At 41.6% G+C, this 27447-nt stretch overlaps 2 protein-coding genes across 2 annotated transcripts; both read left to right on the top strand.

Annotated features, from left to right (window-relative positions):
* The first annotated feature begins 730 nt into the window (after nucleotides 1–730).
* DEPDC1 (DEP domain containing 1) lies at nucleotides 731–13968 on the top strand. The gene is made up of 12 exons (XM_083742990.1): nucleotides 731–883; nucleotides 2184–2449; nucleotides 2908–3058; nucleotides 3627–3742; nucleotides 5033–5163; nucleotides 6087–6134; nucleotides 6875–7015; nucleotides 7429–8280; nucleotides 8967–9139; nucleotides 9350–9526; nucleotides 10464–10649; nucleotides 12218–13968. Exons 1-12 carry the CDS (start codon nucleotides 836–838, stop codon nucleotides 12356–12358), a joined length of 2430 nt encoding a protein of 809 aa, XP_083599116.1. The 5' UTR covers nucleotides 731–835; the 3' UTR covers nucleotides 12359–13968.
* Nucleotides 13969–14068: 100 nt separating this feature from the next.
* Nucleotides 14069–27383, top strand: RPE65 (retinoid isomerohydrolase RPE65). Its single transcript, XM_083743089.1, has 14 exons — nucleotides 14069–16200; nucleotides 16939–17021; nucleotides 18145–18295; nucleotides 18868–18975; nucleotides 19074–19215; nucleotides 21580–21727; nucleotides 22610–22691; nucleotides 23663–23795; nucleotides 23921–24060; nucleotides 24746–24875; nucleotides 25465–25579; nucleotides 25840–25934; nucleotides 26617–26728; nucleotides 26970–27383. Exons 1-14 carry the CDS (start codon nucleotides 16190–16192, stop codon nucleotides 27119–27121), a joined length of 1602 nt encoding a protein of 533 aa, XP_083599215.1. The 5' UTR covers nucleotides 14069–16189; the 3' UTR covers nucleotides 27122–27383.
* The last annotated feature ends 64 nt before the right edge of the window (nucleotides 27384–27447 follow it).

The following is a 27447-nucleotide window of genomic DNA, read 5'->3' as shown; positions in this document are numbered from 1 at the left end:
TTGGGTTAGGGCATTGCCTTGGTGGGAGGTGTTTTTTATTGAAATTTCTTAAGTATACAAAAACAGTGTGATGTCTCTCAAGTTATGAATTCTACAATTCACTTGCATTTGTTAAGAGACATTAATGATGCATACAATGTTAGGTTATGAAGAAAAGAGGGGGAAGAGGGGGAGGGGTGGGTGAGTGGGTGGTTATGTTTCTATTCTTCTACTTAATGTATTGTATGTGTTGGGTTTTGTGCCAGCGTTACTTTGTGTGTGTGCGCTTGTTACTGCTGATACTACTGACTCTCTCGTTTTTGCATTTTTATCTTAGGTCTTATTCTTTATGTGGATTTTCCCCCATTTGCTTGTTTACTTTTTGATGTTTTATTTATTGTTTATGACCTTTTTTGCTACGTTTGTAGTTGTGCAATTTTATTTTTCAGGTTGCAAGCCGCCCTTGAGAGTGGCTTTAACGATGGAAAGGCGGCATACAAACAGAATCGATCCCTGGCCGCTGGAACTTAAGAGAGACGGTGGAAAAAAGCTCCATAATCTCTTTCCACCCCACCCTATCCCCAGTCCAGCACGCCCGATTTTCCCTCCCTTGGACAAATCGGCCGGTAAACTCCACCCGCGTCCGCCCTATAATACTATCTAGTCCTCCTTGACAGAGGAAAAATCGGGGAGAACACACCTTCCTTCCGCCCTTCGCGTGCGTGCGCGCGCGTCACATGACCTCGTGCTCCTCCAATCAGAGGCTCCGGGGCGCCGTTCAAACCGTCCGGTAGCAGTTGCCCTCCTGCTTGGCGTCGCTCGCCATCGCCTTCGCCTCGCTCGGTCCGGGCGCGCTATGGAGGGCCGTGTGGTGTCTCCGGGTCCCTACCGAGCCACCAAGCTAGTAAGCGGGGCGGAGAAAGCGGCGAGGGAGGGACTCGCCCCGGGGCGATGAATGCAGAGCGGCGTATTACTAGCAAGCCCGGAGTGCGCGGTTGGGGCGGCTTCACACGTGACACAGTTCGCGTGTCTGCTTGTCTTCGTGTCTGTTTTGTTCTTTAATAAGAACTTTTTCTTTTTTAAGGTTGCCTTTTGGGGCCCCGAAAGAGTTTCTCTCTCTCCCCCCCCCCCAATCCTTTCCAGGTGCTTGAAACTAATAAAAAAACACAATGAAACAAAATTAAACCCAAAGAAAATGGAGAAAACCTTCAGACTGGGCGGGGGGAGCAGTTGGGGGGGTTTCTAGTTTTAAAGTAGATGGCTTTAAAACCCTGATGGTTTAAAAGCCATCAGGGATGTGGTTTGTTTTAATTTCTTCTTGCACGCTACAGTCATGGCATGCGGAGGTTTTTCTCTTCCTTGCCCACATGCTAGTAAGCAGCAACTGGCTTCTTCGCCCAAGGACCCCAGGGGTGGGGAAATTGAGATTCCCCCAGATGATGTTGGATTGTGCGGTCCCAGCCAGCATGACAAGTGGTTGCGGATAATGGGAATTGTAGTCCAATAAGATATGGAGGGTCACAGCTTATTGATTGCCCATGGACATGGGGTGTAAAGTCCTCCACGTGTGATTGCTACATGCAGCACTACCCAGAAGTGGTTTCCACTTAGGGCCACGAAACATGTTTAGAAAATTATCCAGTTCTACACTGGTGAAGCTGGTATTTTTAATTTGGTTTGCCCTTTTGCCCTAGAAGTGCATGTTTAACATCATACACAAGGTGGTTACTACTCCACGTTAGAATCTGTGGATCAACACCTGTAAGTATGCATTGACAGGTGCTAACTGCTCTTAAGGGGCCTTGAGTATGTTTAGTGGTTAATGAATATGTGATTCGTGGTGGCAGGACAAAACATTTGCCTATATTGAGGAAGCCATGGAGTGGAGTGATCATGACTCCTCCTTTTGCACACCTGCAGATTCCACACTTCACAGCACTGCCATGTGTAATCAGCCCTTTGTTTATGCCCTTCTAGATAAGGAGGAATGTTACTACATTTTCAATTGCCATTATGGCTGAAATGAGGATTCTGACATGCATTAATAATTCCTTGATAAACAGCACAGGGTTTGTGGTATATTTGGGCGTTGGTGCATTATGTGGTAGATAACGTACCATTTCATTACCAATTCCAAACTGCAGATTCTGGTTAGCTTATTCTTGTTGTTTTTTAAAAACCTACATTTCACTTCTGCCTTGTAGTGGAATGAAGTTACTAAATATTTTCGGGCAGAAATGCCACGAAGGAAACACAGGCAACACTTCAAAAAATATGGGAATTGTTTTACGGCAACAGAAGCAATCGACTGGCTTCATGAATTACTGAAGAATAACAGTAATTTTGGTCCAGAAGTTACTAGGCAGCAAACTATTCAGCTGTTAAGGAAATTTCTCAAAAATCATGTGATAGAGGATATAAAAGGAAGATGGGGCTCCGAGAATCTAGATGACAACCATAACTTGTTCAGGTAATATATAACCATATTGATCGAACTTGGAAAAATGGGTTGATTGGATGCAAAAGTCCTTTTGATTTCCCCTGTTTCATGTGTTACTACCAAAAATAATGAGGTTTTAATTTATTCACAGTTTCCACCTTTGAGTAGCATGGAATTGAAAATCAGCTGTAGCATAAGATCAGCATCTAGTAGTATGATATAATATGCACTAGGCTTGTGCCAAACTGCTTGGGATGCTGGACTTACTTTTTATCCTGTTCATACAATGAAAGAATTCCTCTTCTTCCTACGTTTCAGTACTTGTATGTGACATGTATCCATTACCTTAATGAAAATTGTTGACTTTTATACTGTAAATGTTTTTGAGTGATGAACACTTTCCCAAATACTTTGAAATGCAAACTGTGTTTCAAAATAGTCTGTGACGCTACTGTTCAATGTTGAGCTTTTGTGTTTTAAAATTACAGGTTTCCTTCAGTTTCCCCAGTGAAAATTCTGCCACGTCGGTATCCGTTGAGTGAGAGCACAGATAATATTTCTAAACAGACAGAAAAGACATTTAAGTTACCACATTTCTCCAGAAGAACACCCAAAAAATATGAATTTCGGGAATGTAAGGTAATAGGTTATTTCTGACTCTGATTCTATGACTCATTATGCACACTTACCTGGGAGTAAACCCATGGAACACAGACCTGCTTCTGAGTATTTATTTATTTATTAGATTTCTATCCTTCTCCAAGGAGCTCAGTGTAGCAGCATACATGGTTCCCCTCTTCTCCATTTTATCCTTACAACAACCCTGAGACGTAGGCTAAGCTAAGAGATGGTGACTGACCCAAGGTCACCCAGTGAGCTTCATGGCTGAATGGGGCTTTGAACCCAACTCCAGACCAATGGCCATGCTGGCTGGAGCTGATGAACACGGTAGTCCAACAGCATCTGGGAAAGCTACAAGTTGCCCACTACTACGTTATGGTGTTGCAGGATTGCTGTAAACATTGTGGGAACAGCTAACTGATGAGCAATTGTGGGAACATCCATTAGCGGTCTTCTGGCTTCCAGACTCCTGGAAGGATGGGGAGGAGAATGGTTGTTATGAGACAGTATGACTGTCTCCAAACTCTTGAGTAAAAGTCTTGACTATACATATTTATAATGCCTGTTTATTATGGCTCCTTTGTAGGAGAACACAGAAAATGTGAAAAGTGAAATGATGGAAGAGGACAGGAAAAATATGTGCATAAGACAAATAACCCAAGCGGACATAGACGAAGTTTGGAGAAACACGGTTGTGATACAGTGAGTGACAAATGGTCTTCTTCACTCCTCTCATTTCCCAATGTGCCTAAGGATAGAATTGTTAACTTCTTGGGCAAAGATCATTGTAGTGTCCTGATGGTTCTCAAAGCATTCTGTTGGGAGAAGCCTCCTTTTAAGTTGTATGCTTTATTGCTGGCAGAGCATTTTGAGTACAGTCGTACCTTGGTTTTTCAAATGCCTTGGGAGTCGAATGTTTCGGCTCCCGATCGAAAACCAGAAGTGATTGTTCCGGTTTTCGAACATTCTTTGGAAACCAAACATCTGACGCAGCTTCCGATTGGCTGCAGGAGTTTCCTGCAGCCAATTGGAAGCTGTGCCTTGGTTCTCAAACATTTTGGAAGTCAAACGGACTTCCGGAATGGATTCCATTTGACTTCCAAGGTACCACTGTACTGGAAACTTTGAGCTTAGCAAGCTTATACACCAAATTGAATTAAAATATTAGCATTTCTAAAGAGCACTAGTCCTACTAAAACATAAAAAGTGCATGGATTATTGTAGTAGCTTAAGCTGGGAAGAGGAGTTATTTCTTCTAGGGAAGAATGTGTGTGCTTTGTCTCTGGCCCTGTTTATATTTTAATGATATGCTCCTCTGGTTAATTTCTTTTAAAACCTATTTTTAATGGGTAATGAAGATAGCTTGTTTAACTAACTAAAGTTTGCTTTACTCCATCTCTGGTTCATATGTAATACCAAGCCAGGTTTTGTGAAAACCAAAACTAAACTCAGCCAAACTCCTCCTGGCTGCATAGCTGATAATGAGCAGAGGGAGGAGTGTGTGAGCCCAAAACTCACAGCAGCTCATGCAAATAGTGGTAAATCATAGTTAAGCATTACTTATGAACACGGCTTCTGTGATACTTCATGGAACTTCTGTTGGACTTTTGAAGATGCCGGGTCTCTAGTGTCCTTGTCCTTTACCTGTCTGTGCTTAACAGATTTATCCTTGCTTATTATGATGCCTTAGACACCACAGGAAAATTCATTTCGAACTAGGCACTACAGTGGATTTACATGGCCACCCCTCTTCCCCTATACTATGATTTATTTACTGTGATCACCCAGTGGTGAAGTTTTCATGAAAGCTTGGTTTTGATTTGAAGGCAGTAACATTAAGAACACAGTAAAACGATATGCTTATCATTTCAGAGATGTTTGAACATCAATACATATTGAATCCTTTTGCAAGCCTGTTTTCTTTAGAGACCCCCCAAAGTGATGTGCTCAGTTCTGGAATTATCTGGTGTTGTGTTTTTTTCCTCCTTGCAGTTTGCAAACCATTTTAGGCATGCCATCACTCAGCGAAGTATTGCACCCTGCACAAATAGTTCCTCGGTACATAATATACAACATGACTAATACAAGTAAACGTGGCGTTGTTCTTCTGCAAGACAAATCAGGCAAGTCCTGTACAATTATTTGAAAACCTGATTTCCACCCCACCCCCCTTCAAATATTACAGAAAGTGCAGCATTTCTCCTGTCTGGTAATTTAACATTGGCATTAAAATCTAATAATTAAAATCTAATAATTAATTAATTAATAAAGCTCTCAGTAATTTGAAAGATATATGCCTCCTTTCCTACAGGCCCTCCCAGATGCTAAGATCAGCAGAGGGGGCTCTCTTGGTAGTTTCCCCTCCCTCAGATGTTTCCGGGGTGCCCTGGGAGAGGGCATTCTCTGTGGAAGCCCTAAGTTTTGGAATTCCCTCCCCGGGGGGGGGGGGGTGCCTGGCTTCTTCACTATTCCGCTTTCAGTGAATTTTGAAGATGTGCCTGACCTTTGACACCTGACACGTTTGTTTTCAGAGCCCCGCCCCCTGTTTTGTGTGATTGTGATCTGTTTTAACTGTTTCAAGTTTTTAATTGTAACCCGCCCTGGGATGTGCTAGTGAAAGGCGGGTGATAAATGCAATCATAATAATTTCAGCAGAACTTTAATGTAAATATGCTTCATTATCACAACCTAGCACAAGGGAAGAAGGAGCAAAGGGGAAGTCTAGAACTTTTCCTTCTTCTCAAACTGCATGTTTTAAAACCGGTTATGTCAGCTAAGGGTTAGCTAGTGTGATGCAGTGACTAGAAAATTAACCATGAAGCTTTTTTAGATTGTGACCTTGAGCAGCTGGTAACTCTTGTTCTAATTCCCAGCTATGTCTCATGGGTAGCATGAGGGTTAAAGTGAGATGTTATATCTTCCAGAATATGCCCTTAGATGATGGATGAAACAGGACAAATAGAAAGAATATGTGAAGTCTGCTCTTAAGAATAATAATGGGAACTGGTCAATTTGTCTCTTCCTTCCTCTACCCCCTTCCTTGCAGAAGACCTCCCTCACTGGGTACTGTCAGCTATGAAGTGCTTGGCAAACTGTAAGTTAGACACACATTGTTTGAAATGTCAGGTGCTGAAATAGAAATGGAAAACAGAATAGAAATGCCAATACTATATTGGTGACATCTGCTGGGCTCTTATTTATTCTGGGCTTCCAATAATCTGATTTTTAGAATATTTTATGAGATAAGTGAAATTAAGGCCAAAAAAAGAGCAAAATAGTAACACTGTAATTCCATAAATGCACCACAAATTTGTGCCTAATCTGTACAATGGGAGTTCTTAAAAGAATTGCTGTGTTACGTCTTGTCAGGGGTCCATCCACCACCATACCCCAGCCAGAATAACTAACTAACTTTATTTTTGCCACTCAGGAAGATAATTCCATTTGCATTATTATGTATAATGATGGTTATGGCCGAAATCCTAACTCCTGCCGTCAGGGCTTTTCAGAGCAGCAGAAGGGCTGCCACATCCACACACCAGCCACTCACTGAATACAGAATGGGGGGAGGAGGCTTGTACCCCATCCCTGTACCAGCTGCAGCAATTGGGCCCAATCCTAGGCTGGCTCCCCTTTCAGAATGCCTGTTTCTGAGCTTTCTACTGCTGGAGATCCTGCCTGCTAACCCCTACCATAAAGGGGGTTGGAGTCCTCTGCCCCATAATATCTCTCTCTCTCTCTCTCTCTCTCACAGCTCTTTGTGCTGTTTCGCGTTGTAAATTTTTGAAGAGTCAAATTCAGTGTTACTGAGATTTATTTCCTTTTGTATTTTAGGGCCTAGAAGCAATGGCACGAGCCAGCCAATGTACATGGGCTTTGAACGAGATGTATTCAAAACAGTTGCCGACTATTTTCTTAGTCTTCCTGAACCTTTGCTTACATTTCAGTACTATGAGTTATTTGTGAATATACTGGGTACGTATTCCTCTAGTTCTGAGGCACCTCAAACTTTAATGGGCATTTGAGAAGATGGACTAAGACGCCATGTGTCAGAGTGAAATCACTTGGTTTTCACTTGGAAATCACTTATTTTCAGAGTGAACTCTGGCTGCCTTAATAGGACAAGTAATTTATTATAAATTTTAACAACTTGGTTTTCTGTTCTTAGTCTTTGCACTGAATGCTGAACACAGACTGGCTTGTTATGTGTCCTTAGTCTTGCATATCTGAGCTATCTGTTGCACTTATGTTTTTGAATATCCTCTGACTGAGCAAGTGTTCTCTTCAACATGACTAACATTTCTGACTTAACTTTTCTGACTTGCGTTGCTTGTCTTGTTGCCCTGTCACATCGCCTGCATCTGAACTTGTATTTCATTTTCTGATAGTTTTGTGTGGCTACATCGCAGTTCCAAATAGATCCAGTGGAAAATCTAGTGCACGGAATGACTTGACTCTTTCAAAAACTCCACCCTTAAACTCTTTCAAGTCAACCGAATGCCTTCTGCTAAGTTTGCTCAAGACTGGCGAAAAGGACAAAGCTGAGGCTTCCAAAACAGTTTCTGTAAAGTGTACAGCTGAAAAGGGACATGATAAAAAGTTGCAGCATGATAGTTTGCCTTGTGAACATGTCACCGTTCATGAACTAGCAGGTGGAAGTTGTCAGGACCTTTCAAGACTGAAAAATGAACAAACTGTGCCTCTCAAACTTAAGGCAAGGTGTTACTCTTTGGAGGGAATTGCAGATACCGCCTCAGGCAAGTGTAGTAAAGACGGACTAAAAACACTTTCTGAAACTGGAGTTCATATACCGTTCGCAAGTAATGGAGACCAGCTGTTTCACTCTGCACGTAATCCAGACTGTTTCTTGGATCTTTGTTCAGATGTCGCTGGCCCAAAAGAAACATGTGTCTTCAATAGAGTTTCCGCAGCAAGTATTCCAGACCAAGAGCTATCTAGTGGTAACTACAAATCAAAGCAACTTTTCAGATCTCGTAGTTTACGTGGAAATAGCAGCTCTAGCTGGTGTAGTGCCCATGTTCCAGTTGCAGAGATCACGGTGAAACCACATCCTTGGGGCCATCTGGGCCAAAAAACCCAAAGCACCACTACACTGGTTACTAAAATAGGAAATAAACCTGGGAATTCTGATATGGCCATCAGTAAAAGACTCTGCAAAAGTGCAACACAACTTTCAGAAAACACGCTTCCCCCCAGCACCCTTATGTTGACTGGCACAAGTAAGATTGCTTTCCTGAGCATGGGATTGATTGATTTATATTTACTAACTAGTTTGTTTTTCTGCCTTTTTTTTTTCCTTTGCACAAACCCCAAGGTTTTAAATGACTAAACGTATTCAACAAGATTTGTCACAACGGTTCCTAGGGCCTTTGAGGTTCAGTAACTTTTAAAAACTAATATTTTGCCATGCAAGCACCAGTATTTTCTGTAGTGCATGCTAATGCCAAGTGTGTGTGCTCTTCTGTCAATGCTGTTATATTTGTGTAATTCAGCATATTTGTAACCCGCGTAGCTACTGGGCAACTCTTCCAAACAACATATAGAGAAAAGAGAGAAGCTGCTGTTGGGCACGGACTGCTAAATCATTCGTCTAGTCTCTAAACTTCTAAACAACTAGCTAGACGTTTTTATGTAACTGGACTTTAGCACACTTCGGTGTTAAAATAATAACGTTTCGTTTTCATTTGCTCTTCACCTGTATTGCTGGAGCAAAATGAAGCGACTTGAGGATCTTAGCACAAAAGTCTAGGATAGAGCACATAACTAACTTCTCAACTGAAGTAGAATCAATTACCAAAAAACTATTACTTTGTGTTATGCGGGGAAATTATCATGCAGGATTGCTAATTCTGCTTTTGATACAGTTACTGAGAATAATGTCTGTCCCCAATTTTTAATTTGCTAGAGATGCTCCAATCTCATTTAGAAAGAGTTGCTATTGAAGCACTGCAGATCTGCTGCTTATTGCTTCCTCCATCAAATCGCAGAAAACTTCAACTCTTGATGCGCATGATCTCTCGAATATGTGAAAATGTTGATATGCCACGACTTCATGATGCAGTGGGCACCAGGTCTTTGGTAAGATGCGTTGCTTTCCAATTTTTTCTTAAGTTGTTCCATTGTACAACTGAAATTTTAGACTTCCAATGTTATCAGTCTTCCCTTCTGTGCCATTGTTACTGTTAAGGGGATATGTCTTGGGAAGGAACATGATACCACATTCTTTCCCAAATAATTGCCACAATACAATTCTTTTGTTTCCTAACCAGTTTGTTTAAATGTTTCCAGATGATACAGACATTTTCTCGGTGTATATTGTGTTGTGAAGAAGAAGTTGATCTTGATGAGTTGCTTGCCATAAGATTAGTATCCTTTCTAATGGATCATCACCAAGAAATTCTGGAAGTCCCGATTTATTTACAAGTGGCCGTACAAGAACACTTAGAAATTTTAAAAACTACTCAGGTGAGGGAAAAGGTTGAAGCATGCCTTTCATGCTTCAAACAGAAACTCTTATGAGTCAGAGATCTTAACACATTCATCTAGTTACCCATTTAAGGCTCCTCCTTAAAATGCAGAACTTGACATTTCTTGCCCCTTAAATTTAAGGATGTTTTGCATCCTTGAGGTACTATTCTTCCCATATCTTCAGGCAATTGTAATAGTTTGGCTCCTAGCAAAGATTCTGTAGATATTGTTTGGTTGCTTTCTGGCTATTACAGCGGTGCCTTGGTTGTCAAACTTAATCCGTTCCGGGAGTCAGTTCGACGCCTGGTACCGTTCGAAAACCGAGGTGCGCCTTCCGATTGGCTGCAGGAGCTTCCTGCACTCAGTCAGAAGCCGAGGAAGCCGCGTCAGATGTTCAGCTGCCAAAAAATGTTCACAAACCAGAACACTTACTTCCTGGTTTGCAGCGTTCGGGAGCCAAGCTGTTCTACAACCAAGGGACCACTATACTCAGTTTGGTCTTCAGGGAATTCCGTGGACTTCCAGACCTGATTATTAATTGACAGGAATCAAATTTTCATTATGTTACTTCATACTATAACTGTTCTCTGCACTATAATTCTGAGTCCAATGGCCCTGGGTACTTCTGTGGTTTCAGAAAATTGGGTCATATTTTTATCATACTTTGATTCCATTGTTCATTGGTATCTTACCCTTTGGGAGTTTCAGCCTCTATAAGTAGGTCAGTATTATTATTATTATTATTATTATTATCATCATCTACATATGACAGATAGAGAGAGGGCTGAGAGAATCCTGGTTTGAAACCCATTCAGTGCATCCCTAGCTTAGATTGGAACTGGGAGCGTCAGACTGAGAGCACTTGCTGTTTAACAGAGGCACTAAACCAACTCTGTGTAAAATGCCTGGAACTTGACATTATCTTTGTTTGCAGATGGAGTGCCTAGGGGAAGAACTGAGCACCATATTTCCAACTTACTCCTACTGCAAGAGGATAACTTCTCAGGAATTTGATGCACAAAAGATTTTCACCTCTCAGGCAGCAGTTGCTGAGCTTCTGGAAAGCGTCATTAAGGACAGAAAATTAAGTGTGAAAGACAAGAAGAAGAAGCTTAAGCAGGTAATAGAAGATGTTAAACCTGCATCAACATTATTTGTGAAGCAGGTAGCCATTTAGTTTTCAGAACTGGCAGTTAAGTTACCTCTGGCAATCTCATTTAGATGAAAATTGTCTGCCTGGAAATGGTTGCTTGCAGTGTGAAGAACAAAGGGATCTGTTCAGCGGCATCTTTTCTTTTTCCTTTTAAAAAAGCTGCATCTGTTTCTGAAGCCTGCTACAGCCCCATCACTGCTACCTCTTCTGCTGTAGTGGTGAAAACAAGGCTTGTACCGCAAAGGTTTAGGTGGCACCTTAGGTCTGGCAAGTCGGGCAAAGATATAACAGCTCTGGCCCAGGTTGCTACTTTAATCTTGCTGCTAATTAGCTTTCTGCTTAGGCACTTATCTGTGTTAAGCAGATGTCCCTATAGTACACCAGAACTTCTGCTGAGGTGTAAGTGGCTGCTCTTCTCGACCTCCAAAATTCACCCCCATCCCTGCTGTGATGAACAGGGACTTTCTAGCGCTACAGTGTTCGTTGTGCCAGCGGCTTTGCAAGTGCAAATACGACTGTGTTGTAACTCTGTAATGGGAGGACATGGCATTCTTTTATGGGATTGAAATCCCTAGCTACAGTATGCAGAATCATATCTAGCCCACCTCAAGATGTCTGGCTGAATGGCAATGCATTTTGCAAACTAGGGGTGTGTGGTGGTGGGGATTCTTTTCATTTTTTTAATGGATCAAGAGCAAGTCTGCAGTAGAGATTTATCCCTCCTTCACCAGCCGAATCCTAGGCATGTTGGCTTGGAAATAAATGCCACTGTCCCATATGATTTGCTCTCCAATTAGTATGCAAAGGATTTCGGGCTTAAAGGGTTAATGGTGGACATGCTGTTTTTGCAGTTGGTCTCTGCTTTGATATTAGTAGTACTCTAAAATGACACAGAACACCCCTGCAATTGTTATGAAAAAGTGCATGCTAGGTTGAATAAGTAGGGGTTCCCCTCCCCCCCTAAGTAAGTGTTTAGTTTGGTTTATTCAGGGTCACCTGACACACTATTTACTGTAATCTACTTTTGGGTAAAGTACAATATCTTTGGAAGCTTAATACAGAGGATTTCTGTTCTTCTGCAAAAACCTTTGAGTTTGTTTTTTTCCTGGACAAACCCCCTACACAAAATTGTACTTGTCCCAGAATTTCTAAGTCTTATGACTGGAGTCCAGCTCTAAAGCAAGCAGCTTTTAAATCACCAAGTTGTTGTTACTATTCTCTGTTCTCTCTTGTAGTAATGGAGACTTTGTTGGGCTTGAATTGTTTCTTAAATTCAGCCAAAAGTACATTTTAAAGTTCCTACTCTGTAGCTAGCTGGTTGCCAGTGAAAGAATTGTTTCATTCTGGATAGCAAGAAGTCTTAAGCCAGTATTTTGTAGCAAAGTAGAATGTTAAAATTGAATAAATAGAAAATAAAACAAACTTGGCCACCTCCCTGCTCACCCCTGACTGTCTTTATAAGAATTTTTACTTGGTTGTAGCACTGTTTGTTTTTTGTAACTTCAGTATGACTAACATGGCATCTTGTTCCTCAGTTTCAGAAAGAGTATCCTGAGATCTATCGAAACAGATTTCCAACCACAGAAAGTGAAGCCATCCTGTTTGAAGACAGGCCCACAATTAAGCAGCCAATGCTCAGCCTGCGAAAGCCAAAGCTTCGTACCCTGAGAAGTTAATTTTATGTCTTTTGACGAATCTGATGTTTGTAAAGCCATTTTGCTTGGAAAACAAATATTAGCCACATTTAAGTGAGCGAGTATACAAAAATGTGAATTTGTTGAACTGTGCTAAAATAGGTTGGATCCCAGGGTTCTCTTGTCATACCTAAAGTCTGGAAATGACGACATCGATGTTTACAAAAGAAACCAACCAATGTAAATAGATAATATTTGTGTGTGAGTGGAGTTGGGTGAAATGAAGGGTAACCAAAAATGTACAGATACCAATAGCCAAAAAGAAAGAGATGGTGGAGTTAGTAGAATTGAGAATGCATGCTATAACCCATTCCAAGAAATGGGGGCATACTTTTACCTCAGTAAGCTGGTGTGTGTGTTAATTTTCAAGAAGTACTGCATTTTTTTTTAGAAATTGTAAGTAGAAAAGTAGAGAATATTTTATTATTTTTTGAGTGAAAGCAATAGGTGTGCAAGCAATTTGATTAGACAGCTTTTACTTTTCAATTTGCACTTACCGTGTATGTTGGTCGTCTGTTGTCTTGAAACTTTGCAAGGTCCGCTGTTGACCAAGAAGAGGCAGGAGAAAAAGGAGGCATGGAACATGTGTCACAGTGTTAAACAGAAGAGAGCAATTGTAAAGCTGATCATCTTTACACAAATTCAGCCTTTCTTAGAAAAAGGCTTCAACAGCCATAAAGAAGCAATTAAAAGTCTTGCTTGCAATGGTTCGAAGTGTGTTACATTTGTAGTCCTGGAATATTTGGAAATACGTGGTTAATGGGTCACTGGTCCCATTACTTGTGTTGAGGTTTTCCTCTCACACTGTCTTGGTTCTCTTTCTTTCCATTTAGGCCAGTAAATTGGATCTATGTGAGAAGAGCAGTCCTGAGTGGGATGAGGCGGAGAGTTAAGTAGCAGGCAATCTCCACTTCCAAATCTCTACCAGCTTGCTCTGGCCATGTTGGGAGTTGGAAGGTATTGCTACTGCCATCACCCTTCCATACTGACGGGGTTGGTTTTGTTTTTAAAACCTTTCCTCCCGCCTGTTTCAATGGGAGGGAAATTAATTACGGCAGGTTCAGGACAGCATCAGTAGGTAGCCCAGTATGTTGACTGTACAAGCGAAGGGGATTGAATGCAGTGGCTCAAAGGTCACCCCCAGTTGATCCCACCACAAATGGGAAAAACAATGGCTGTACTGCTTCCATGGCTCCTGGGGGCTTAGAGGGGCCTCTAAGGCAGATGGGATGTCCAGTCAGCAGAGCACTTCCCCAGTGGCAAAGCCACACTTCCATCCTATCCCCCTTCCCCCACCGGCCTTTGGCAAGGCTTAAATTCAACTAGTTTTCAGGGGAAATCTTAAGTCATCACTAATATAATTTAAGTGGGACCTACGTACAACTAAGGTTACTCTGAATCCAATCCATTGTGTGTTGTAGTAAGACTACACTGCCCAGATTCTTTTCACCTCTCCTTTTCTTTTTATGTTATGTTTATCTGTTGTAAATGTTTTGTGTTTACAGCATGTATCTGTCAATATTTAATTGATTTTATATTTTTAAAATATCTGTCAGAGGAAGCTTGTTGAATAAAATGACATAATGTTGGTACTCTATTTGTGTTTTGTTCGGAAGGGTGTTTCAGAAAGTGCATTGAAATTGAATTGTAGCAGAAGGACCTGCAAGTTTAGGAACTAAACGCAGAATTGCACTTAAGGGGTTAAATATCGTAGCAAATGGAAGACTATATGGAGTACCTTTTCTGACGCTTAACACTGAATTTAGATTATCGTAGTATGAGCAATGTTTAAAGGCTGCAGTGGTAAATGGAAGGCCCCAAATTGTAACAGCATAATTTATTATGGGGCAGTTCTAAAAACCAAAGATGCTCTGAGTTATTGCAATAATTGTGAGGTAACCTGCTTATTCCGAGTCTTTTCTGACGTGGGTTATTTTTCATCACACATTGGCTGTAGCTATCATACTGGGTTTTTAGATACCTTCATTTCCATGTGGAAGTTTGATAGGTTTATCCCTTTTTTCTTAATGCTGACTTAGCCCTGAGTCTGTCAATCCTTCTAAGCCACTATTTGCTATCTTTTTATGTGTGACAGATATTTCCTATGAAATGTGCCAGTATTCCTGATAATTTAATATGCCCATTCCCATCCTCTCTTCATGATCCCTACCATTTTATAGCCTTTGGCTACACTTGCAACACATGCCTTCAGTGCCTTTTGTATCAGAGACTCATTCACTTCCGCCAAATTTAATTAATGTTAATTAAGTTGCAAGAGCCATCATACAGCAGCTAACTAATGTTTTCAGCCCTACTGAGCATTTCTTCAAGGTTAGAACAGTGTTTCACAGAATTGGCTTCAAAATCTTTTTGGAAAATAACATAGGAAGGCAAACGGGAACAAAGAAAATAATTTTCAGGTATGTTTTATCTGAGTCCTTTACACTTTCAAGTCATATTCTTTATGGCAGACCTACCACACTTTATAGTTCCATATAAGCAAAGCTTAGACACCTATAAGAATGTGGCCTTTGCAGCTTAATTGCACAAGAAAAACGATTACTGGGAATTAAAGATTTGTTTGGTAATATTCTCTTCTCTGATACCTATTAAGAAACCATGTGTGTTTTGCAACACAGGCACAATGCTCACAATGTTTGAGAGAGTAACAATCTGCTTTAACTTGTACTATTCCCATAAATACAATAGTCTATTTCTAAGAACTATGGTTAATAGTTCTGTATAGCCCCAAAGCCTGCATGCCTTAGTCCAATGCAGTATGATAATTTGTGTATTTTATAGTCTCTAAGCCAGCCTTTCCCAAACGCTGGTGCCTTTCAGCTGTTTTCGACTACAGCTTCTCGCAGCTCCAGCCACAGTGGGACTTGTGCTCCCAAACATCTTGAATGCATCAGGTTGGTTGCTCTGGGCAAATCGCTTGCTGCCAAAATTGAGAAAAGGAAACAAGGAGTTGAAACCAATGTTCATCACATAGAACTAAGAATTTCAGTGGGTCGACTCTGAGTAAAAGTTATATGGCTACAGTCCATGCATGACCTTCTAATGCACTTTCAGAGGCCGCACATTGCTTGCTCTGATGCTAAAAACTGAACAGATAACTGACAAAGGTGTTTGTGCTGTTGTCCAATAACAGATGCAGTGTTTTTAATAAAACCTTTTTTTTTTTAATTTGAGAGGAGGCAGAGATTCCTCTTTTAAAATAGAACTTTACAAAATTGTTTTGGTGTATAATGAAGTGTAACCTACACAGCTGTGATTGGATTTAAGGACAGGTTAAATACAGATGCCATTGGCAGCTGCTGCAATCTTCTGCTTCTCGTGTCCATCAGAGACTCTCTGTTACATAAAATGGGGCGTCTGGCAGCCTATGTAGTCCAGTCTCCTGGAGCCAGCAGTGTGCCGCGGGCCAGTTCCTCCAAGCTGGAGGTTTGGGTAATGGGGCAAAGGTTTTGTGCCAAGCAGCGAGCACGTTACAGGCTGTGTGACTATAGTCCACTTTCTTTCCCCTTGTTGTTTCATTGTAATCCACTTCTGCATGGGGATTTAGGTCTCTGGAAAACATTCAAAGGCCTCTCTTGAGCAGCGGGGTGAAATCTCATAAAGCTTCAGGAGGATTTGAGAGGTGAAAGATGCTTCTGTTCCCCAGGGCCCAGCTGATTGGCTCATATGTTTCCATAAAGCTGTTGCTCCCGTCAGTAAGACCTAACCTTCATATAAATACCCAGCACACATCTCCGACTGCCGTACTCTGCATTTGGCTCAGGGAAGTCCAAATCCTTTCCTGGGGAGAAAATGACCAGCCAGTAAGTACCTTCCCTGGGCTTTGCTTTGCATAGAGTTTAAATGTCAACCCAGTAAAGTGTGATAATGTCACTAGATTCTTGCAGCTAGCAAATTTATCAGAAGCAAAAAGTCAGTCTTCACATGCTGCTGCTGCTGCTGCTGCTGCCTATGGGGCATGCATGATATTCGAACAAGAATCCACAAATTCTTGTGGCAGGGCAGTAGTAAACAGTAGTAAAGCTGGGCTCCTGATTCTGTGATTTTTATTGTTAAAGCTTAATCCATTGCAAGCATAGTTCTTCGAATTGTGACCAACATGTGTTGGGAGGGTATTGGAATAGGAGAGTTCACCCTGTGGTGAGAGCAGGATCACAGAGTTTCTGGAACATGATGCCTGGCACTTGTGAGGATGAGTAATCTGTGCCTTCAGTCCATGTTCAATGTGATTTGGTCATGGGGAAGCTTGCATTATGGCTGGAGGAATGCTATGCCGATTCCACTTTCTGGAAATTTATTCAGCACTCTCACTTGGCCACAACCTGCTCTACAAAGTGAATATCGCCACATTTCTCTAAAAACACTACCAATTTTATCGGGGGGGGGGGGGAGCGTGGCACAATCATACATTTCATCTCAAGTTACCTTGCCTCCTATTTATGCTGGTCAAAACAATTATTGTCGAATGTATATCTCTGTTCTAACCTTCATCCAATAGTTGGAAGGACTTGCTCACCCTTTGTTTTCTTAACACCCTTCAGAGTTGAACATCCAGCAGGTGGATACAAGAAGCTCTTTGAGACCGTGGAGGAACTCTCCTCACCAATAACTGCTAATGTCACGGGTATGTGGATTTCTAATGCTTTCTTTCCAAATTGCCCCAGTGTGCTATTTTCCTTCATGAGCAAACCTTTAGAGGGGGCAGGGCGGAGAGATACAGAGGGAGAGTTGAAGAAACCTTGGGTGTTCTTTGTTGTAATACTAATTTATTTAATTAAAGTCAAATATTGCATTTCCATAGCCTCATGCTGAAAATCCACAAATTGAAATTGTTGACCTAATCATCACAAGCCCTGAAATCCTGCTTCATACCTGGACTAATTAAATGCCATTCAAGTTAACCTGACAATCCTAGAACATCGCAATAGAAATTCAATAATGTAACAAAGCAACAAATCTCTGGACATGCCCTTCTTTCAAACGCCTTCCACGAAACAAAACTTTGCTCTCCCCACTCTCTGGCCTTTGTACAGTGAGGCTTTTTTCAGTGCAGAAGTAGACTTCTAAGTTTGGTAAACATCTTCTAAACAGAACATCAATTTTTATTTTTATTTTGCTGGATAACAAATGTATTTATTTAGCCCTATTCTTGGGGTTCATGTAATGTAAGTGAAATAATAGCTAGAATCTATAGTACCTTGGAGAAGCTCTGTGATGTTCCTCCCCAGAGACGTTATGGTCCCTGAGGCAGAAAACCCAAATTTGCTATCCCTTCCCAATCATTGCCCAGTCAGAGGGGAAAATATGTTTATCCAAGCAACTGACAATTTGCTGCTTTTTAATAGTTTCCAAAGATCAGCTGCTGCCTTACAATCTGTCTGTGTTGGCTTGGCACAGTGTGAGCGTATGTTGGGTGGGACCAGGCCTCATGCTGTCCTTCACTTGCAGCAGCATCTGGGAAGGCAGCCTGTGGGGCAGAAGATGAGGTGGAAATTACCACCCTCATGTTTTCCAACCTTAGTCTTCTTTTCTCAGCGGCCACCATTGTCAATTTGATTCTGTGAGGGGTGACCAGCCCTGAGGAGGTAGGCCTCCCCTCAACCCTCACAAATATATTGATACAAAGAATAAGGGAAGACTTGAGACCGCTTAGCAGCCTGATTTCTTAGTCGAACACAGTTGGCATCTCCCATGGGCCCTTTTATTTCTTAAATATGTGACGGCGCTTTTTGCTATCATTTCAATAGGCAGGATCCCAGTCTGGCTCAGAGGCAGTTTACTCAGATGCGGGCCGGGTTTATTTGAAGTTGGCTCAGAACCATTTTATCATTTGTTTGATGGCCAAGCACTTCTTCACAAGTTTGACTTCAAGGAGGGGCATGTCACTTATCACAGGAGGTAAGCATCTCCATTTTTACTACTCTGCCTTCCCCACTGATAGCAAGCCCAAGGCTTGTCCAAATCAAACTGACTTTTAAAAACATTCTGTTCCAGAGCTAATAATGCATTTTGGCTGTATTTTATGTTCTATGAAATGGGGATCGGCGATCTGCCTCACAGGCTTTACTGGACAATAACGTTAAGGATTGCATAGCACGGTGAACATTGAAATGTCAGGGGTTAATAATATCCAGAGTTCGGGCAACAAGGGCGCTTAGGGTTGGCTTACTCCGTCCTGCACATAGCTCCCCAGCTCCACCCCAGCCTTTTCTATAACTTGTTCCATGCCTCTTCTACTTCCATCCTTATTCACACATTGCTGGTAACAGCACGGGGACTCCACTCTGGTGGCTACTCCTTTGTCGCTTCTTGACAATGTCTGTAACTTCCATCCATATAGTTGGGGTCGTTTGAGCAGATATATGACATACCTGGAGCATGTGACAGGCGGCATGGGAAGCGCACTCGTCCTAGGTGACCTGAGGGCTCCAACATACCAGACCAAAACCACCTTTCTTCCTTCTCTATAGGTTTATCCGGACCGATGCCTATGTAAGGGCAATGACCGAGAAAAGAGTCGTGATTACAGAATTTGGCACCTATGCTTACCCAGATCCATGCAAGAATATATTTTCCAGGTGACAAAACAAAAGGCATATTGTAGGGGATGAAGCCGTGTTCTTTTTTTCCCCACCAGAAGAAATAATCTAGTGTCCTTGTTGGTTCTGTTTGGCAGGTTTTTTTCATACTTCCAAGGTGTGGAGGTCACCGACAATGCCCTGGTGAATGTGTACCCCGTGGGTGAAGATTTTTATGCCTGTACCGAGACAAACTTCATAACAAAAATTAACCCAGAGAATCTGGAAACTATTAAAAAGGTAAGAGAGAGAGAGAGAGAGAGAGAGAGAGAGAGAGAGAGAGAGAGAGAGATGGATAGATGATAGATAGATAGATAGATAGATAGATAGATAGATAGATAGATAGATGATAGATAGATAGATAGATAGATAGATGATAAATAGATAGATTGATATAGATAGATAGATAGATAGATAGATAGATAGATAGATAGATAGATAGATAGATAGATAGATAGATGATAGATAGATGATAGATAGAAGGCAGAGGTTGAGGAGAAATGCAAAAAGGAAAAGGAAAGAATGCTTTTGGTGACGCACAGTCTGCACCTGCAAAACAATACCTGATTAGAGAACTGTCTGGCTGTATATGAGGTCTGTGGCAGAGTTCCTACATGCCAGACCTCTCTCCCCATTAGAATCTAGTCCAGACATTGGAATACTTCAATAAATATTTTGCAAAGTCTGTGCTCTCAGAATGCACTAGTAAATATGCAAACACAGACATTTTTAGTATTTATGCCAGAGCCAAATGACATTCCAATGACATTCTTCTGGTTACTACCACTTGTGGGGCATTCATAACTGGATTTATGACATCGTAAAGTGGCCGTGTTAGCTTTATAGATGTCGTGCTTCAGCAAGAGCTATAAAGAGACCAGTAGTTTTACAGAATTTGCTATAAATATATCACTGCTGGTACGAGCAGGCAGACCTTCTTATAGGTGGTACCAGAGGACAGGACAATGCCATCATTAAGAGATTCGAGTCGGGTTGTTTTTCATTGCAAGAGATAGTTTTTGTGCATGAAAAAACTGCATAAATAGTTATGCCTTAGCAGCAGTGTGTTTATCAAAATTAGCTGCAAGGACATGTTGCAATGTCAATGTGAAACATACATTTATGGCAAAATAACATTGCATCATAACTTCATATATTTCCAAGTATGTAGAACTTTTTTCTACAGTGATTGCCTCTGTTTAGGAAATTCTGTGGGGCTGAAATCTAGCAGAAGGTGTCCTCCGGCTGGAGGAAGGGGAAACTTTCTCAGGTGACTACTCAACCTTTTCAGGGAACTGTGCAGAGAGGAATTGGCGGGGACTGGGGAAGAAATATCTTTTCCCCCTTCCTGTAGCAGGGATGTCCTGTGAGTGGAACTCTGCTTATAGGAACTCAGGGTCCAGCCCAATGTGTGTAGGGGCTACTACAGTATCCAGAATCATTCTGTGAATAATCAAGGACTCAAGACACAGGCACAAAGTATATTTGGAGGAGTCATCTTGCCTTCTGATCTTATTTGCAGTTGGTACAAGCCTTGATTTTCCAACAGGCCCATCCTATCCCAGTTGAAGGGGGATTATATTACCAAGTCAGGGGAACTGGACAATATCAAACCTCTTTTAAAATGTCATATTCCTTGTTTATCAGTTTGAATTCCTCCCCCCCCCCCGGCAAATGGTTTCTTTTTAGATTTTTTGTGTCATAATAATAATAATGTTATTATTTATACCCCACCCATTTGTCTGGCTTTCCCCAGCCACTCTGGGCAGCTCATACCATATATCAGAACATACTAAAACAACAAACATTACAAAGTTCTTGATACAGTGCTGCCTTCAGATGCCTTCTAAAAGTTAGTTATTTCCTTGACATCTGATGAGAGGGTGTTCGACAGGGTGGGCGCCACTACCAAGAAGGCCCTCTGCCTGATCCCTGCAACCTCACTTCTCGCAGTGAGGAAACGGCCAGAAGGCCCTCGGCACTGGACCTCGGTGTCCAAGCTGAACAATGGGGGTGGAGATGCTCCTTCAGGTATACAGGACCGAGGGCGTTTAGGGCTTTAAAGGTCAGCACCAACACTTTGAATTGTGCTCGGAAACGCACTGGAAGCCAATGAAGATCCTTTAGGATCGGTGTTATATGGTCCCACAGCCACTCCGAGTCACCAGTCTAGGTGCCGCATTCTGGCTTAGTTGTAGTTTCCGGGTCACCTTCAAAGGTAGCCCCACGTAGAGTGCATTGCAGTAGTCCAAGCGGGAGATAATCAGAGCATGCACCACTCTAGTGAGATGGTCAGCAGGCAGGTAGAGTCTCAGCCACAAGATACCAGGTGGAGCTGGTAGACAGCTGCCCTGGACACAGAATTGACCTGTGCCTCCATGGACAGCTGTCTACCATGATGACTCCCAGGCTGTGCACCTGGTCCTTCAGGGGCACAGTTACCCAATTCAGGACCAGGGAGTCCCCCACACCTGCCCGCCCCGTCCCCCCAAAACAGTACTTCTGTCTTGTCAGGATTCAACCTCAATCTGCTAGCCGCCATCCATGTGTCAAGCCCAGATGAATGTATGGACCAACAAGCCATCTTTCTATTATGCTCTCCAGGTGGATATCAGCAAATATGTTTCTGTTAATGGAGTAACAGCACACCCCCACGTTGAGAATGATGGAACTGTTTACAATATGGGCAACTGCTTTGGAAAGAATTTTTCCCTTGCCTACAACGTTGTACGGATACCTCCCCTGCAAGCAGGTTTGTTCACTTCCAAAAAACATCTGCGTACTTAGAATATGACTGCATTTTTCCTTTTCCATTATGAGTAAAATCTATCCGCTACACATAGTGCAATACTTCTCGCTTTTCCTATGATTTCTGTCGCTTTTCCTTCTCTTAAAGGTAAAGGTAAAGGTAAAGGTACCCCTGCCCATACGGGCCAGTCTTGCCAGACTCTGGGGTTGTGCGCCCATCTCACTCAAGAGGCCAGGGGCCAGCGCTGTCCGAAGACACTTCCGGGTCACGTGGCCAGCGTGACATTGCTGCTCTGGTGAGCCAGAGCTGCACACGGAAATGCCGTTTACCTTCCCGCTAGAAAGCGGTCCCTATTTATCTACTTGCACCCGAGGGTGCTTTTGAACTGCTAGGTTGGCAGGCGCTGGGACCGAGCAACGGGAGTGCACCCCGCCGCGGGGATTCGAACCGCCGACCTTTTGATCGGCAAGCCCTAGGCGCTGAGGCTTTTACCCACAGCGCCACCCGCGTCCTTTCCTTCTCTTGCACAGTAGCTAAAGTGTCAGAAGCTCTGTGTGTGTGTATTTTGCAAAAAAAAGTATCAAAAGAGGTTTTTGTAATGACGAGCTCATTTTCAGAGAAGCCGTGCTTGTGTTTGAAGACAGAATGATTGAGTTGTAACTAAGTTCTACTCAGAGTTAGACCCCTTTAAACTAATGGACCTAAGTTAGGTCTGTCCATTAGTTTCAGTGGGTCTACTCCCAAGTATAATTAATGCTGGATACCCTTCGTTTTTTCATATATCGCACCGATTTTCTTATTCTTGTATGGAATTCTCATTCATTGGCTTGTACAACATCAGCAGATGAATTGTGTCTTATATATATATATATATATTCTTTTTAGATAAGAAAGATCCAATGACCAAATGCGAGGTGATTGTTCAGTTTCCTTGCAGCGACAGGTTCAAGCCATCTTACGTGCACAGGTAAATTCCACCCTCTAATATTCCATCAATATAAACATTATGACTTCAGCTAATATAAAAGGGCCATATTGTTGGCACCCATCTCTCTCTCTCGAGAGACAATGGAGTGCACCTCTGGGAGTGAAGTCAAACGGTTGAAGAATCACAGCGCCTACTATGACTGCAGAGACTGGTAACGCATAACTGCTGCCTCCTGCATTGTTTTTGCTGCATTAGCAGCACCGAAGAGACCTCTCTGGGGCGCCAGCCTGGGCAGTGTGTATGGAAGTCCTGGGCTGCCCAGATGACAAGACTCCCCTCCCGGCTTCACTGATGTAGTCCAAAGGAAAACAGAGCAATACGTTTGGCAGCAGGAGTTGCCAGGAGGCATACAGGATGCCATCCAACTGTCTTAGGGACTCAACTCTGGATTTGTGTAGGGTTTACTTCCCTGAACATATCTTACAAGATAATGGAGGTTTAGGATCAGAGTTTTCCTTCTCTTAAATGGGCTCCCTTCCCAGGTTGACGAGCCCCATCTGCCTCATTTCCCTCTATAGTACATGTATCATGGAAAGCATTGCTAAAGAGATAATGTGATCAGGTAAAGAGAAAAGCATCTTCAAATGTTTGTACTGCCTAACTTACATATTAGGTATTTTCTGGAAGTGCAAATATGACTGGGTCATATGGAGAGGGTTGGTATTCAGGTAGATACTCCTCATTTTGATGTTCTAAAAGCTTTTAATCATGTCCCTGACCAATAATATCATTCATATAATCAATCCAAATTTGAAAGCACACATTTCTAACAACAAATTGTTTGCCCCATATGTCAAAGCCCTTGTCTATTATTGACAGATAAGATTGAATTACGGTAAATTAGCAATTAAAAACGGGAAGAAACAGCATGCAGCTGAATATTGCACACTTTCATGTATGCAAAATGCTGCGTCACCTGAAATAAAACCCACAACTGTATTTCTGAACAGCTTTGGAATGACTCCAAATTACATCGTATTTGTGGAAACACCAGTGAAAATCAACTTGCTCAAGTTTCTTTCTTCCTGGAGTCTTTGGGGTGCCAACTACATGGATTGTTTCGAGTCAAATGAAAAAATGGGGGTAAGTGATGCTGCTCTGCAATTTACATGCTCCAGGGCCTAAAAGTATATTATCTAAGGGCACAAAGCAGTAGATGCTATTTTATGGGTTCGCACAGTTCAAGTGTGATTTATTCTATTTTTTAGGTATGGATGCATGTAGCTGATAGGAAAAAAAAGAAGTACCTCAACATCAAATTCAGGACTTCACCTTTTAACCTTTTTCATCACATCAACACCTATGAAGATCACGGTTTTCTGGTTGTGGATTTATGCACATGGAAGGGGTGGGTATTGACAAGGTTGCTTTCCGGTGATTCTCCAAACCGCAGTTTGGAGGATGAGGAATATTCCCTTTGCTTGCATGCTTCCTCCTCTTTGGTGCATGTGTCTTACCAAGTTTATTTGTGGTTTAATCAAACCATAGCTTCCTGCAACACTCAAATAATGCAGCAAACTATCATTCAGAGGTTTGGAGGGTCACCTGAATACAGCCTGAGCATTGCATAGCACTCAAAAGAGCTCTGAAGAAATCCAAGCAGCATGTGTCAAATACCGAAGGATTTTGTCAGCTTTCTTTTTTAAGAGTGATAGAATATGCATGCTGAAATATATCCTAATACTCGGGAGTAATTTTGCAGAGACAAAGGGATCAGCTGAATAATCGAAGATTTTAAGCCCAAGTCTTACTGATTTTCTGGATCCTGTTTCTAGATCCTTAGGGTTGCATGCTCAATTCTGCTAGTTTTTTTAAAAATGCCACTTGCTTCGATTGTGGCTGGTTGTGCACTATATTTTATTATATGCTGCAGTTACTGTATAATTTTTTTTGTCAAACAAATTTTGTGGGCCAGGACTCTTCAGGAAATTTAATCCATCTCTTGCTTCTAGGGTGTCACAACAAAACCATGTTAGATGTCATTAATTGCTTGCTTTCAACATTGGAATGCTGATACTTTTATCCTCCTACAGGTTTGAGTTCGTTTACAATTACTTATATTTAGCCAATTTACGGGAGAACTGGGAAGAAGTGAAGAAAAATGCCCAGAAAGCTCCTCAACCTGAAGTTCGTCGATACGTCCTTCCCCTAAATATTGAGAAGGTACCTGCAACAGTGAAATAGAGTTCTAGCCTCCCTGGGGAAAGCATTCCACAAGTGGGGGCCACTACAGAAAATGTCTGTTCTCTTAGCCTCCTAGCCTCTTATTGTGGCAGAGGCAGTTTTAGGATAGCATGACCAGTGTGTTTGTATTACAGGCAGTCCCATTTACACAGGGGTTAGTTCCAAGGCACTGCACGCATCTGTGAAATCATTTATAATTGAAACCCATTAAAAAAGAATGCGAACACCCCATTCTGCCCCCACCCTGTCCCCATTCTGCCCTTTTAGTGATGTTTCAGTGACGTCTTTATGAAGTTTCCTGGTCACTTCCAGGTTCAGCACAATGCACGTTTACATGGTTGAACACATATTGAACACAATGGGGAGCTGCATGTATATGAGAAAGCACTACAGAACAGTGCCTGTTATTATTGTGTGAATCAAACTTGCTCCTACCTGCAAACATTTGTCCGAAGTTGGTTTTTGTAGCACTGTTAGTACTGTTGGAAAATGGAGCATGTCCTGTAAGAAAGCATAAGAATGTTCCCTCCTCACTACTTTTTTCATTAGCTTCCATTTTTGATCCTAGGCTGACACTGGCAAAAACTTAATCACATTGCCTAATACAACAGCTACTGCAGTTCTGCACAGTGACGAAACCATCTGGCTGGAGCCAGAAGTTATTTTTTCAGGGCCCCGTCAAGGTAAGATCATCCTCAACCAGAATAACAAAGACAGCCTAGTAAATCTCCTCCTCCCTCCCAATCTATTTTCCTTTTGTGTTGTATCTTTTTTCAGTTGTAAAACCGACAGCAGGAATTGTAGTTTTTTGTTTTTTAAGTGATCTGTAAGCCACCCTCTGAGCATTTTTGGGCCGAAGGGCAGGATAAAAATGTTTTAAATAAATAAATGACTAAAAATGACCCACTAATTCCTGTAAATGTTCTTGTGTTTTGTTTTATAGCTTTTGAGTTTCCACAAATAAACTATGCAAAGTATTCTGGGAAACCGTACACATATGCATATGGACTTGGATTGAATCACTTTGTTCCAGACAGGGTAAGTATTATGTGCTAAGATGGGTGCAAATTAAGATTCCTTAATATGGTCAGGGCCAGCATTGATAGGAATGTGCAAGACAACACAGTTTAGTGCAATTTTAACACTATCTTCAAGAGACTCTTAATATTAACATCAAGCCCAATCAAAAAGTCATCTGGTTTCACTCAAACCTGAAATATATTTAAAGTGATTCTCAGCCCAGCATTTAAAAGGTGTTCATAGTACTAAATGTATTCTTTCGCTCTTTATAAACACAGACACATAATCCATCAATACGGACATTAATTTATGAACACTGTATTTCAACATCTAGCCAAATATCTGTCTATTCTTGTGCACTGAGCTAAATCCATTCTTCACAAAATTTCTGTTCTCCTTTTACACCTCATGATAAAACATAGTCATGTTAGAAAAAGTCTGTCATCTATTGGGCTAAGATTTAATTTTCAACACAGCTTTGGATATGGTAAAGTGACCATCACTTTGTCATATTTTCATATTTTTGTGATAACATCCCATCCCATATTCTAATAGCAAGTGCATTGTGCAAAATAATTTATGTCTTAATTTGTGGTGATTTTGCAATATCTAGAGAGTTGGTCAGTGTTTGACTAACAACTCTTTATATAAAAGGGAGAAATTAACTTCAGTATCATCCCCCACCCTTATCTCTTTCTAGCTTTGCAAGATGAATATCAAAACAAGAGAGACATGGGTATGGCAAGAACCAGATGCCTATCCCTCTGAACCAATCTTTGTTTCACACCCAGATGCCCTGGAAGAGGATGATGGTAATGTTATTTCTTTATTCAAGTCTATTCAAGTCTTTTCTCCAGTGAGTTAGGAAAGCTTTCTTTGAATGCCGGCCGTCTTACACAACCTTGTACACAAATATTCACTGATAGAATAATGGAAAACTTGTTCAGATTTTGGTTTAATGGTCATTGCAGTTTTGTAGGATGATATAGTGGAGATTTGTTGAAGTATCTGGTGCTGCTTCAGCTAGGTAACTCCTATTTATTTTTGGTTCAGGTGTTGTCCTGAGCATTGTCATTAGTCCTGGAAGTGGACCAAAGCCTGGCTACCTTTTGATCTTGAGTGCAAAGGACATGAGTGAAGTCGCCAGGGCAGAAGTGGACATAAACATCCCAGTTACTTTTCATGGACTCTTCAAACGAGCATGATGGTTGCACCTTCACTAGACCTATTATTAAAGTCTGACTTTTAGCATAACGGATGCAGCTACAAAGTGTACTTAAAAAACTACACCCTTCCAACTACCTGCCTCGAGGACCTGTAGACGTATTTTAACATTTAAAAGAACTGCACACTGACAGAATTCAAGAATACTTTTATGATCCTCATGTACTGTAGAAAAACAAATGGTATATGAAACTGTCAGCATTTGGTATTTTTCATTCAACAAATAAATTTAACTGAAAAGAAGCATTGTCAATTGCAAAATAGTCTTTCATGAGTCGGTAGCCTGACACACAAACTTTTAAAGCAA

Source organism: Podarcis gaigeae (assembly GCF_964106915.1).
Source record: "Podarcis gaigeae genome assembly, chromosome: 6".
Classification (NCBI taxonomy): Eukaryota; Metazoa; Chordata; class Lepidosauria; order Squamata; family Lacertidae; genus Podarcis; species Podarcis gaigeae.
Note: the sequence above shows the minus strand (reverse complement) of the source record. Positions and strands in the feature narration are given on the sequence as shown.

Bases quoted from the DNA above. Each gene is read 5' to 3' on its own strand.
- RPE65 (XM_083743089.1), top strand. The intron at 19,216-21,579 runs GTAAGAGAGAGA...TATGCTCTCCAG, and splicing joins ATCTGGAAACTATTAAAAAG to GTGGATATCAGCAAATATGT. The intron at 23,796-23,920 runs GTAAGTGATGCT...TCTATTTTTTAG, and splicing joins AGTCAAATGAAAAAATGGGG to GTATGGATGCATGTAGCTGA.
- DEPDC1 (XM_083742990.1), top strand. From the start codon at position 836: ATGGAGGGCCGTGTGGTGTCTCCGGGTCCCTACCGAGCCACCAAGCTA. The intron at 3,743-5,032 runs GTGAGTGACAAA...TCCTCCTTGCAG, and splicing joins AGAAACACGGTTGTGATACA to TTTGCAAACCATTTTAGGCA. The intron at 9,140-9,349 runs GTAAGATGCGTT...AAATGTTTCCAG, and splicing joins CAGTGGGCACCAGGTCTTTG to ATGATACAGACATTTTCTCG.